This window comes from Protomyctophum bolini (assembly GCF_963924005.1).
Source record: "Protomyctophum bolini genome assembly, chromosome: 9".
NCBI classification, from domain to species: Eukaryota; Metazoa; Chordata; class Actinopteri; order Myctophiformes; family Myctophidae; genus Protomyctophum; species Protomyctophum bolini.
In genome coordinates, this window is record NC_137870.1 from 3,881,071 (window position 1) to 3,895,713 (window position 14,643).

Consider the following 14,643-nt stretch of genomic DNA (forward strand, 5'->3'; position numbering starts at 1 on the left):
CGAATCGCAAGTACAAGCCCCCGACTGGCAAAATGGATCGCAGAACTGTGATTATTTTATGCCTGTTGCTATCGGGAGACATTCATTTCAATCCTGGACCGGTTACACGATCACAAGCGGTCTCACAAGCGGTCTCACAAGCGAGACTGCTCCTACAGCAAGAGGTACTTCCGCAAGCCACAGCCGTTTCCATCGCAACGCGCCACGGCTTCCAGAGCGCCGCCTCCATGGACTTGACCACGGACGCAACTCCAAGATCAGCCTGGGAACGCTCTCCAGCCTCTCCCCCACAGCATACAACCAACGCCAGCGGACCCCCTTATTTCACCGCGGGCGTTATGTTTGCTGAAACCAACCCGGCTGTGATCGAAACCGAGGAACACCCCCCCCTCCCCCACACCCCCAGTCAATCCAGGACTACTGAGGACAATGGCATTGACATGTGCAGGACATGTCCTGACATGCACAGTCAATCCAGGACTACTGAGGACAATGGCATTGACATGTGCAGGACATGTCCTGACATGCACAGTCAATCCAGGACTACTGAGGACAATGGCATTGACATGTGCAGGACATGTCCTGACATGCACAGTCAATCCAGGACTACTGAGGACAATGGCATTGACATTCCACCGCCCCTCCCCACTCACACCTCAGCCACGGAAATTCCACCGCCCATCCACATTCACACCTCAGACTATTTCAACACCGACGAAATTAACACAATCGTCGAAACCAACGGCCTTCATCTGTTTCATTTGAATGTGAATAGCCTCAGTCGCAAACTGGCAGAGATCAGACATCTATTTCAAAACGGTAAGGCAAACATCCTGTGTTTTTCTGAAACTAAGCTTGACGAGTCCACTAAGGACCCAGAGATAGAAATAGAAAACTATACTGTCATTAGGAACGACAGAAACAGGCATGGTGGTGGCGTGTGCATGTATATTCACAAAGACACTGAATATGTTACTCGTACTGAATTACAGCATGATGAAATTGAAACTGTGTGGGTTGAATTAATTTTCAAAAATGCTAAATCAGTACTAGTTGGCACCGTCTATAGACCGCCTGATCAGCACGGGTTCTATGATATTCTTGAGGGGTGCTTAGCTGGGGAGGAATCTGTAGAGAAAATCCTGATTGGCGACTGGAATACGGACATGCATCGTAAGGAAGTGCCTGTGTTTAAATCGTTTAGTCGGCTCTGTGATCTGCATGGTTTCAGCCAGCTAATTACCCAACCCACAAGAGTGTGTGATTCTACTCAAACTGTCATTGATCTCATTCTGACCTCGGACAAATCCAGAATCTCCAAGAAAGGGGTTATTGTATGTGGGCTCAGTGATCATTTTATGATTTTCTGTACCCGCAAAATACAGAAACTAAAATTTGACTGTCACAAAACAGTCATATCTAGGGACCTCAAAACCTACTCTAGTGAGGCCTTTAACCTAGAACTGGAGAGACTGGATTGGTCCGATGTGCTCAGGAGCTCACTAGTCGAAGAAGCATGGCTTGGCTTTAAAACCAAATTTACAACAGTACTAAACAACATGGCTCCTCTGAGAACCATCAGGGTCAAAACCCGCTCGGAGCCATGGATGAATTCGGACATACTGACTGCAATGAAAGCCAGAGACAACAAATGCTCTGAACTTCTTAAATGCAAGTCCAAGCTAGCTAAGCGCTTCGACAGTGATCTCCAAACCAAACTGTGCATCCTTAAAACCCAATGTAACAAGCTAAGAAACGGTGTAATTGCCATGACCAAATCAGCCAAAAGTAACTTTATCAATGATAAAGCCGAGGAAATCAAAAACAATCCTCGGGAGCTCTGGAAGCTACTAAACAACCAACTAGGCTGTGGTCAGAAACTTAAAACCAGGTTTACTAACATAAACATCAAATCAAATAACACCCTCATCACTGACAAGGTTGATGTAGCCAATCACTTGAACATCTTCTTTACAAACATTGCAACAATGCTGGTTAACAAACTGCCCTCCCACTCTGGGCGTTTTGGTGTAGAGCACATCAAAGGCTTCTACAAAAACCTAGGTGTTTGTAAAGATGATTTTAAAATGACAATGGTAACAACTGAGGAGGTACTTAAGAAACTGAGTGCCCTCCAACCCCACAAGGCCACTGGCCATGACAATATTCCCTCCAAATTTCTCAGAGACTCAGCCATTTCCATAGCTCCAGTCATCACCCACATAGTTAACCTCTCCATCAAACAAGGACAGGTCCCCAGAGATTTTAAACTGGCCAAAGTAACCCCCCTGTACAAAAAAGGGAGCAAATTAGAACCCGGCAACTACCGCCCTATTTCTATTCTAAGCTCCATCTCGAAAGTGATGGAAAAAATAGTCTATGAACAGGTTGAAAAGTATCTTGCCACTAATAAATTGTTGTACGAGTTCCAATCTGGTTTCAGAACATCCCACTCCACTGACACATGCCTTCTCTATTTGAGCGACCACATCAAACACGAGGTGGATGCTGGAAAATACTGCGGCATGGTCATGCTGGACCTCCAAAAGGCTTTTGACACCGTGAACCACTCCATACTGGTTAACAAGCTTAAAGCTATTGGTTTTGATAGCACATCAGTGAGCTGGATGCAATCCTACCTGGAGGGGAGAGAACAGATGGTGGAAGTGAACGGAACACTGTCCCCCCCCCTCCCAGTGAGCTGTGGCGTCCCACAAGGAAGCATACTAGGGCCTTTACTGTTCCTAATATATGTAAACGACATGACTTCAGCTTGTGACTGCAACTTGTTCCTGTTCGCAGACGACTCAGCACTGCTGGTCTCGGACAGGAACAAACTGCAGGTTGAAAAGACCCTCAGCTCTGAACTCGGTAGAATCTGCACCTGGCTCGCTGATAACAAACTATCCTTACACCTGGGAAAAACTGAATCCATTCTCTTCGGATCAAATAGTAATCTCAAAAAGGCAGATGGCTTCTTGGTTAGAGTTGGTGATGATATTATCACACGGAAGGATCAAATTACCTACCTAGGTTCCATCCTGGAGGCCAATCTTTCCGGTGATAAGATGGCCACCAACGTAATCAAAAAAGTCAATCAAAGAACAAGATTCCTCTACAGGATCTCCTCACTGGTCGACAAAAACACCTTGAAGACCTTAACAGGAGCCCTTGTACAAGGTTTCTTTGACTATGCATCCACCTCCTGGTACCACAGCACCTCAAAGGCCCTTAAAACAAGGCTCCAGACCTCCCAAAACAAACTGGTCAGGCTCCTACTTGGCCTCACCCCCCGAACCCACCTCACCCCTGCCCACTTTGACAGGCTGGGATGGCTTAGGGTCGACGACAGAGTACAGCATCTTGCAATGGGTCTGGTCCACAAGATTAGATACACCACCAAGATACCCATGTACCTGTCTAAATACTTCCTTAATGTAAACGAAGTCCACACCCACAACACCAGAGGGAGTGCAACAAACCATGTACAACCCAGATTCGGCACAAACAAGGGACTAAATTCTTTTCGCTCCTATGCGACCAAAATGTGGAACGCCCTACCAACAGTCATTAAGACATGTGAATCCCTTGGCTCCTTCAAAACTGCTCTCAAAGGGCACCTACGGATGGCTGCAATTCGAAACTGGCCTCTGTAAAAGCTGAATTTGTATCTGGATTGTACTATGTTTTTGTATGGACGTGATGTTGGGTGCCTGCACATATGCACACATGGCATCAACGCATGGTGTTGTGTGCAGGCGCCCTACACTCTGTCTTTGTACTATGGATTGTACTATGTTTTTGTATGGACGTGGTGTTGGGTGCCTGCACATATACACACATGGCATCAACGCATGGTGTTGTGTGCAGGCGCCCTACACTCTGTCTTTTGTTTTCTTTTCTTTTATCCCCCTGTTCCCCTCACTGTATATATACTTTTTTTCCCTTTTCGCTTCCTATATGATGAATTCCTGTTCTGTTCTTTAACTACATAGAAGTGTCTATTTGTTTGTCTCTAAATGTTTTGATGAATTGAACAATGTGGACCCTGTTGTAAACAAGTGTAAGGCTTAATTGGGTCGTCCACTCACAGTTAACAGTCTTTGTATTGAGTTTGTGCTTGAAATGTACTGTAATTCTGCAAACTGTTAATAAAGATTTCAATCAATCAATCAATTTGCATTGCATCTCCCCCCCCCCCCCCCCCCAAGCTTTTATTTTCGTTCGAGTAATAGTACAACTCTAATAGTATTACTTATAATAATGTAATTAAAGATAACTTCATTCAGATTTATTTATTTTTATTTCATTTTCCAGATTTTTTTTTCTTCTTTTTTTTAGATTTTCATTGGTGGGCCAGTCATAATGGTCCCGCGGGCCTGATGTGGCCCGCGGGCCTGAGGTTGAGTATCACTGCAGTAGGCCTTTTCATGCGTGTGTGTGCGTGCGTGCGTGCGTGTGTGCGTGCGTGCGTGCGTGCGTGTTATAAAAAATTGGTTACAGCGATCCTGTTTTATATCATTAAAAAAGCGTTAATGACGGAGAATTCCTTCAGAAACAGAAATCCTTCAGAAACAGCTCACGGTTGGATTTGATATGATGGGACTTTCTTAAGCCAGAAATGTGTTAATAAATTAATGGCAGTTAAACATTTTCAATGTGTTTTTCTCATGGGTCCAGCTTAGCTTAACCCATTCTGACCTGAGGTCAGATTAAAAAAAAAATCTTCTACATCCTGACAGTTTTCCATTCTGACCTGAGATAAGATTAAAATAAAATCTTCTACATTCCTGACAGTTTTCCATTCTGACCTGAGGTCAGATTCTAAAAAATGTCTTCTACATCCTGACCAGTTTTCTGAAAAAGCTGTGAGCACTATGAGCTTGTAGGTCTGCTATTTTTCAATAATTTCAATCCGGGGACCCCCCTGGAGGACCCCTGGGGGTCCCCGGCACCACCTCAGTGCACCTTGACAAATCCGGACACTTCTATCATCAATAACCATTTATTTAAATCAATCCGGACACTTCTATCATCAATAACCATTTATTTGATGTTATAGTTTCAGAAATGCTTCCAGAGCATTAGGAATATAATAACATGTGTAGCTGCTTATGAACGCTATAGACATTTACAATGTACTTTATGAACGCTAATGTACTTTATGAATGCTAGACATTTACAATTGTATACGTCAATATTGTAATAAGAACATTACAGAGTACAACTGATCCAATTTTTTTTTTTTATGAAATAAAATACATGGAAAAAGTAATAAAAAACATGGCCTCCTCACGCATTAGAAGGACAATATCAGTCACCAGAAGCAGAGACGTGTGTTTCCAACCAGTCTAACGTTCATTAGAAGGACAATATCAGTCACCAGAAGCAGAGACGTGTGTTTCCAACCAGTCTAACGTTCATTAGAAGGACAATATCAGTCACCAGAAGCAGAGACGTGTGTTTCCAACCAGTCTAACGTTCATTAGAAGGACAATATCAGTCACCAGAAGCAGAGACGTGTGTTTCCAACCAGTCTAACGTTCATTAGAAGGACAATATCAGTCACCAGAAGCAGAGACGTGTGTTTCCAACCAGTCTAACGTTCATTAGAAGGACAATATCAGTCCCCAGAAGCAGAGACGTGTTTCCAACCAGTCTAACGTTCATTAGAAGGACAATATCAGTCACCAGAAGCAGAGACGTGTGTTTCCAACCAGTCTAACGTTCATTAGAAGGACAATATCAGTCACCAGAAGCAGAGACGTGTTTCCAACCAGTCTAACGTTCATTAGAAGGACAATATCAGTCACCAGAAGCAGAGACGTGTGTTTTCAACCAGTCTAACGTTCATTAGAAGGACAATATCAGTCACCATGAAGCAGAGACGTGTGTTTTCAACCAGTCTAACGTTCATTAGAAGGACAATATCAGTCACCAGAAGCAGAGACGTGTGTTTTCAACCAGTCTAACGTTCACTAGAAGGACAATATCAGTCACCAGAAGCAGAGACGTGTGTTTCCAACCAGTCTAACGTTCATTAGAAGGACAATATCAGTCACCATGAAGCAGAGACGTGTGTTTCCAACCAGTCTAACGTTCATTAGAAGGACAATATCAGTCCCCAGAAGCAGAGACGTGTTTCCAACCAGTCTAACGTTCATTAGAAGGACAATATCAGTCACCAGAAGCAGAGACGTGTGTTTACAACCAGTCTAACGTTCATTAGAAGGACAATATCAGTCCCCAGAAGCAGAGACGTGTTTCCAACCAGTCTAACGTTCATTAGAAGGACAATATCAGTCACCAGAAGCAGAGACGTGTGTTTTCAACCAGTCTAACGTTCATTAGAAGGACAATATCAGTCACCAGAAGCAGAGACGTGTGTTTACAACCAGTCTAACGTTCATTAGAGTTGGAAAAGCGTCTGAAAAAGTCTCTCCTGCCCCGTCGCTTGCCGTGGATATCGCCGTGCCGACTGGTCGGAAACCCGTGGATGAAGAAGAGAGCATGTTGGGTGGCCTGGGGAGGCGTGGCTGTCTGCGTGGTCGTTATGAGAGGGTAAATATACACCTGGGGAGGCGTGCCTGTCTGCGTGGTCGTTATGAGAGGGTCAATACACCTGGGGAGGCGTGGCTGTCTGCGTGGTGGTGATGAGAGGGTCAATACACCTGGGGAGGCGTGGCTGTCTGCGTGGCTGTCTGCGTGGTGGTGACTCCACTGTAGAGTGGATCTCTAGTCTGCTCGTCATGTTGTACAAAAGGTCTGTCTGGACCATATTCTCACTTCCTGAACCAATCCATCAACTCCAATTAAGCTCCAATTAAACACTAAATCAACTCCAATTAAACTCTAAATCAACTCCAATTAAACTACTACCAAAGCAAAACTATAGCGGATAAAATAAATGCTGTGTGTGTTTTGTTTCGGTCTCGGTGAAGCTTGCGCGCGGCTGCAACTTGCAGCGTCGGCAAAGCGTTTAGGTTTTGAGTTAAAAACGTTCGCTCTGAAAGAATATATATTCAAAGATTTACTCCACTTTCATGATTTTTCAAAAAATAGCTATTTTTTCAATAGCTAAAGTATAACATAATTAATGCTTAAAACACCAAAAGGGTTTTCCTGCTGTGAAATCACTTACTCTACCTTTAAACTACCCGCAACTATGGAGTATAATGGATATTTACAAGAGACTACAGGAAAACACAGCCAAAGTCGCTTACAATAAGCAGACCTGGCAACACTGCAAACCAGCGCTGCAGGCTAATTTGCATATGATCAAAAACCATGTTTGATTGGTCGGACCTCAACGTTCAATAGAAGGACAAGGTCTCTCTCTCTCTCTCTCTCTCTCTCTCTCTCTCTCTCTCCCCCCTCTAAACAATGTCTCTCTCTCTCTCTCTCTCTCTCTCTCTCTCTCTCTATCTCTCTCTATCTCTCTCTCTCTCTCTCTCTCTCTCTCTCTGGAAATTAGACCAACTTGTTCCCAAGATCTTTATCTTTAATTTAACATAAAACTTGCCACTAAATTAAATCTAAAAGTAGTTAAAGTAATTCAATCATTTGCTGGAGCAGGAGCTTCTGCTGCTTCTTCTGCTTCTGCTGGCTCCCCTCTCTCTCTCTCTCTCTCTCTCTCTCTCTCTCTCTCTCTCTCTCTCTCTCTCTCTCTCTCTCTCTCTCTCTCTCTCTGATCAGAGACGTTGTCTGTCCTAACAAAGACACACTGAGGAGGAGTCATGAACCCTAAACCCAGGGTAGAGAGCTTCAGTGAATGTGGTCTGGAAGGTGTAAATGTGTCTCAGTGAGTCAGAGGACACTTCATAGAAGGACAGAGTCCCTGCAGGGCAGTCTAGATACACTGCTACTCTGTAGACAGACTCACCGCTCTCATCCACTGCTCTGCTGGAGACAGAGATAACAACAGGGAGGACAGTCATCCTACTATTGTGATAGACATAGTAACCGCCTCCACTACAGAACAGACTCCAGGAATGATCATTGAGTCCAAGCCTCCTACCCTCTCCTCTCCTGCTGATTGCTCTGTAAGCCCCTCCTATCAGAACCCTTCCCCTCCTCTCTACCTCCCACAGGTAACAGCCTCCAGAAAGACCCTCTGAACACAGAATCTGATTAACATCATCACTAAATCTATCAGGGTGGTCAGCGTATGGCTGAAGCTCCTCCCCCCCCTTTGACCTTGTGACCTTCCTGTTGTCGTCAGACAGACAGAGTGTTCTGCTTGCTGTGTTTGGGTCCAGAGTGAGGCGATGGGAATCTGATGAGAAAACAACACAGTAGAAAACATTAAATATTAAACATATTTATACCTGTCTCACCCTCCTCCACCCAGCTACACCCTGTCTCACCCTCCTCCACCCCCCCTACCACCTGTCTCACCCTCATCCACACCAGCTACCACCTGTCTCACCCTCCTCCACCCCAGCTACCACATGTCTCACCCTCATCCACACCAGCTACCACCTGTCTCACCCTCCTCCACACCAGCTACCACCTGTCTCACCCTCATCCACACAGCTACCACTAGCTACTACTAGTGTTGAATTTGTCGACTAAAACAAAATATACTGACAATTTTGTCAACAAATAAAAAACTAGACTAAAATGTTAGGGAGGGACTAGTGGAGAAGAGAACCAGTATAACTTAAAGACAAGTGATGACAAGTGTTGCATCGCAACGCGTTGAGCTTGTAGATCTGCTATTTTCAGCATGTAACCAAGTGTAAAATCAGCCATAACTATGACGACATCAAGGCCGCCAAAATACATTTTAGTCGACTAAGTCAATTGTAGATTTAGTTGACTAAAACTAGACAACATTTCAGATGACTAAAATATAACTAAAACTCAATTAAGTTTTATTCAAAAGACTATGACTAAACTAAAATCTAAACGTTGCTATTAAAATCAACACTGATACGTTTTGCAGAAAACGAATTAACCCATTAAGACCTGAGACCAGATTCTACAAAATGTATTTTTATGTTTCCTGAAAAATGTGTCAGTGGTTCAGTCAGGACAACTCAAGAATGGATGGAATATATATTTATTGAATTGAAAATGAGCAATATATTTATTATGGTTTGGCGATGAATTGGATCTGCTTTTTAGATTCTCAGATCAAGCACATAGGTCCCAACCATAGGGACTCTGAATTTTAACAGCAACATTTTAGTTTTAGTTATATTTTAGTCATCTGAAATGTTTTTGTGTTAGTCTAGTTTTAATCAATCTACAATTGATTTAGTCGACTAAAATATATGTTGATGTGCCTTGATGTCGTCATATATTAATGGCTGACTGTACACTTGGTCACATGCTGAAAATAGCAGATCTACAAGCTCACAATGTGTCACAAGATATATATATATATATATATATTCAATCTGTGACACATTTTCACGATTTTTCTAAGTTAGCAGAAACATTGATAGAAAAACAACAGAAAATGTACAATGACCTATGACATCACACATCAATCAAATTATGCTCAACAAAGTGTTTTGTATTAATTATTTCAATCCGAAAAGTAACTAGCAACTAACACTTTTGTAATTAAATAAAAGTACAACATTTGCCTCGAAATGTAGTGGAGTAGAAGTACAAAGTATTGAGAAATGGAAATACGCAAGTAAAGTAAAAGTACCTCATTATTGAATTTAGATACATTACTTGAATAAATTTACTTAGTTACTTTCCACCACTGCACACAGACAGACAGACAGACAGACAGACAGACAGACAGACAGACAGACAGACAGACAGACAGACAGACAGACAGACAGACAGACAGACAGACAGACAGACAGACACTCACATTGTGTAGGGAGTTGAGGATTAGTCCAGAGTTCTCCTCCATGTTTCACTCTGTAGGAAGTAGAACAACAATGCATCAATGTCTGACTGTCTAACACAACGTCTCTGACACTACAGTGTTTCTGCTACCATTATCTTCACCAGGGCAGGCAGCCTGACCGGACAAACTCACTGCCACCTGGCTTGGACCAGAGGACGTTAAAATACTTGTTGTATTTACATTTCTAATGTGATTTCTTCCCATGGTACTGGCCAGCAGGCTGTGGTCATACAACGATACACTGAGGACACTCAAATGGAAACTGTTATGAAATGACTGAGAGGGAACCTTCTGTGTCTTCTCCTGTTAGACCTGCTATTTGAGCTTGTAGATCTGATGTTTGAGCTTGTAGATCTGCTAATTGAGCTTGTAGATCTGCTTTATGAGTTCTCAGAATGCTTAGGCATACTAGAGTTCATCTGGTTAATCACGTTTATTTTTATGCCAAATTACAGTTTACATGTGAAGTATGCTACAATATCATCTTTTCATATAATTGTACGTTTCAATTAAAAGTATGTTCCTTACATCCAGCATTATTAATTTGTGTGTAAATATTAACTAAATCAATCAATTTAAAGTTGACTTGAGGGAGTAATGTTCAGATGTGCAGAGTGGGAAGTCGGTCACAATGGTTGTGAAAATCACTCTCATGTGAAGTGAGGGGCGCTCTTATCATCGTACATCATGAATCATCTCATACTGGCCAATCAGAATGCTTGTTTCCTGTTCTCACAAATTGACGTCATACTTGGCAGACATTTGATCTAATGTCTCCTTTCATTGTCGATGGAAAATATGAGACGTGTGCATGGGGACAAGATGACGTACATTTTTCCTTCATTGTCGATGACATTTAATGATTGTGTTGCGAACATTTTGTGGGGACAGAATCTGTATATAGGATTCCCCTCAAAAATACATGTCATCATAATTATGATTCCAAACTCTAGTCTATGAGGTCATAGATTACCCTGGATTCCATATTTGGGCATGCCTCACACGGAACTCCATGTATGGGCATAAAAGGGACACATAGGCAGGCAGACAGACAGACAGACAGACACAGACAGACAGAGTCTACTCACTTGAGCGTTTTCAGTCCAGAGAAGTTCTCCAGTCCAGACACCGGCAAGACGTTGAAGGTCAAGTCTAATTCTCTCAGATGAGGATTCGATCTGAGAGCTGAGGCCAGAAGTTCACAGCTTCCCCCCGACAACCAGCAGTTCATCAGTCTAAATGAGAAATAAAACAGCACATGTTTGATTTTCTGCTATAAAAGACATTATTCTGGATAGAAGACAGTGAAGCTGATAACTGGTGATGTCACAGACACAAGAAGGACATCTGCTGGAGCAAAAGACAATACAATTATTTGTATTATCGGCTATGTTTTTAAATCATGTAAAATGCTAAAATGTTCTCTTACGGGGTCACTAGAAGACCCCCCCCCCCCCCATGCAAATTTTCCCAGTCAATCACTTAATCCACAATACGCGCCTGACTGTACCTTATCATTATTCTCGTCAAAGTGTGTTACTAACTTACTATGATATCAACCTTATTCACACGTATTCAATATTAATACTATAATCACATAAATCAATAATATCTGACCGTAGAGTCTCCAGTCTACAATGTGGACTCCTCAGTGCATCACAGAGCAGGTCCATATATGGCTCCAGGTGGTTGGAACTGATGTCCAGGTGTCTCAGATGGGACGGATTAGAACTGAGAGCCGAAGCCACAACTTCAATGTGTTCCTTATTGAGCTCAATGCCAAAACCAACAAGTCTGTAATGACAGATTCAATGTAAAATCAGAGATGATCAAAACAGGTCAGACAAAGTTCACTGTCAAGGAAGTAAACTGAGAGATCTTCTATTGCAGATCTACAAGCTCAACAATGTGTCACATTGCGATGTTGCAGATCGGCTATTTTCAAAAAAATATTTAAGTAAAATAATTGACAATAATAAATTAACACAATTATGGTGTAGGGGTCCCTGGCACACAATGTATTCAGATAGAGGTCTGTTACATAATACATATTAATTCATACAAAGTCCTTGGTTTGAGAACCTCTGGTTTACATTAAACACTGCAGAATGAACTACTAAGGAGTCTTTTAACACATTTTAGACCTGAGGCCGATTCTTAGAAAATGGCTTCTAAATCATCACAGTTTTCTGAAAAACCCTGTTTCTATGTTCAGTGCACTAGTTCTCAAACCATTTCATGTCAAGGACCCCCAGAATTATATGTAATTGGCTGCGGACCCCCATCTGAAAATGTGTTGTTCCAGGGACCCCCCAGAAGCAAAGATTTGAGTTAAAAAAAATTGCTCTGAAAGAATATTCAAAGATTTGCGACACATTTTCACGATTAAAAAAATCTACAAGCTTGTAGCGCGGTGCGCTATAAGCTTGTAGATCGGCTTTTTTTCAATAGTTATGTATGTAGTATGACATGACTACATACTAACTAACATATATATCGCGGCACAAGGTGTGACGCTACGAGCTTGTAGATCTGCTATTTTTCAATACTTAAGCTGTATAACATAATGCTTAAAACACCAAAAAGGGTTCTCGTCAGAAATGGGTTAATTTGTGATGATATCACTTCTGTTTGCGTGCGTGAGTGCGTGCGTCCGTCCGTCCATGCATGCGTGTGTACAGTACGCATGTGTGTGTGCGTGCGTGCATGTCTGTTTATTATTTGTATTAATTTGTAATGAATGAATGTAGTATTTATAATAATTTTAAATATAGTATTTGTAATGAATGAATACAGTAGTAATATATGAGGGAATGGTGCTCAGTCATGTTGTTGTTCACAGGACTACTAACCTGGCTGTTGTGCAGTTCCTCACAGCTGGGATCAGTCTCAGTCGCCCCGCCTTGTCTGTGTTGTATTTGTCCAGGTCCAACTCCTCCAGAACCTCCTCCGACATCAGCAGCATGGAGGCCAGAGCTGAACACTGGGTCTCAGTGAGTTTCTTCCATGATCTGCTCTGTGACTCCAGGTACTGTTGGATCCCCTGACTTACTGACGGGTCGTTCATCTCCATCAGACAGTGGAAGATGTTGATACATCTGTCAGGAGATAAGTCACCATTCATCTCCTTCAGGTTGTTGATGGCTCTCTGGATCTCCTCTGGACTGTTCTCTGTCTGACCCAGCAGGCCTCCTAAAAGACTCTGGTTGGACTGCAGTGAGAGACCATGAAGGAAGCGGACAAAGAGGTCCAGGTGGCCGTTCTCACTCTTCAGGGCTTTCTTCATTGCAGCCTCCAGGAAGTCCTTCAAGGAACTGACACGGCTGGTTCCCAGGAATGCCTTCAGGACCTTCCTGTTCCTCCGGGTCTTCTGAGTGAAATGGTGGAACCATAGACTCTTGTTCTTCTGAGTGAAACAGTGGAACAGGTAGACTGCAGCCAGAAACTCCTGGAGGCTCAGATGAACGAAGCAGTAGACCGTTTGTTCGAAGAACTTTTCGTCTTCTTTGAAGAAGGTTGTGCAAAAGTCTGAGATCAGCAAGTCCTTGAACACATCAAGACCACACGCTTTCAGGTCTTTCTCATAGAAGATGATTCGTCCTTTGTCCAGTTGGTCAAACGCCAGATTTCCCAGCATCAGAAGGAGGTCTCCTGCATCCTTTAGGAGCTTCTTTTTGTCTGCCTTGCCTAGTGAATTCTTCATCTTCTCCCGCAGTGTCTCGCCTATCAGGAAGTGGCAGAACAGCTCAACCAGGGTTTTGGGCAGCTTTGTCATCCCCGCGTTCTGCACAATTCTAGCAAGGAACCAACAGAAGACTGGGATTTCACACATGGTGTGGAGGATCTTTGATTTCTGGATGTGTGAGAAGATTGAGCTGGCCTGGTTCTCATCACCGATGTTCTTCGTGAAGAACTCCTGCTTCTGGTCATCTCTGATGAACCCTCGTACTTCTGTCATCCTGCTAACAAACGCCTTAGGGATCTGATCGGATGCTGCAGGTCGTGAGGTTATCCAGATGTGAGCAGAGGGGAGCAGCTCTCCCTTGATGAGGTTTACAAGCAGATGTTCCACTGGGTACGAATCCACCAAGTTCATGGGTCCGAAATCTGTTTCGAAATCGAACTTTTCGAAACTTTCATCAAATCCATCCATAACAATCATGACTTTGAAGGGGCTCTCCTTGTAGTCTACTGACTTCTGCAATTCGTTAAAGATGTCATTAAGAACGTCTTCCTCAATAAATCTGGTTTCCGTGATGCAGTGGTGAATTAGCTGTGCCAAACGAAACGTTTTCCCCTTGAGCAGATTTAACTGGCGGAACTGGAGCGGGAACACGAGGTGTGGATCTTGGGGGAAACATTTCTTGGCCCAGTCAAACAGAAATTTGTGCACGAGGAAAGTTTTGCCAATTCCTGCACAGCCAACGGTCAGCACTGTTCTTATGATTAGTCCAGAACGGTCTTTGAACATTTCAATGAGTTGGATTAGGGTTCCCTCTCCTGCCTTCTTCGTCTCCATCTGTCTGACCTCATGGTGGCTGTGGATGTCTGTGTTTTTTATGTCTACATTGTAGAGCCAGATGAAGATATTTTCGAACACGACCATGAGCATTGTACCCAACCTTACACCCAGATATGTACTGCTCATGTTGCGTTGAAGCTGGTCTTCATACTCTGATGTTTTCTCCAACAGAGCTGTAGTGAACAAAGCACATTCCATCTTTAACAGCTTTGCCCAGAGAGAACATACCCCTCTCTGGTATGATGGT

At 43.0% G+C, this 14,643-nt stretch overlaps 1 protein-coding gene across 1 annotated transcript in view; it reads right to left on the bottom strand.

The window, feature by feature from the left end:
- The window catches only part of LOC308321268 (NLR family CARD domain-containing protein 3-like), a gene marked incomplete at both ends in the record, with an annotated part of 29,287 nt that extends 14,942 nt beyond the window's left edge, over positions 1–14,345 (bottom strand). Inside the window, 5 exons of the mRNA XM_080772107.1 lie at positions 6,405–6,540; positions 7,725–7,902; positions 10,963–11,109; positions 11,492–11,668; positions 12,727–14,345. Coding sequence (XP_080628233.1) covers positions 6,405–6,540; positions 7,725–7,902; positions 10,963–11,109; positions 11,492–11,668; positions 12,727–14,345 — 2,257 coding nt within the window. The remainder of the gene's footprint in view (positions 1–6,404; positions 6,541–7,724; positions 7,903–10,962; positions 11,110–11,491; positions 11,669–12,726) is intronic.
- Positions 14,346–14,643: the final 298 nt, after the last annotated feature.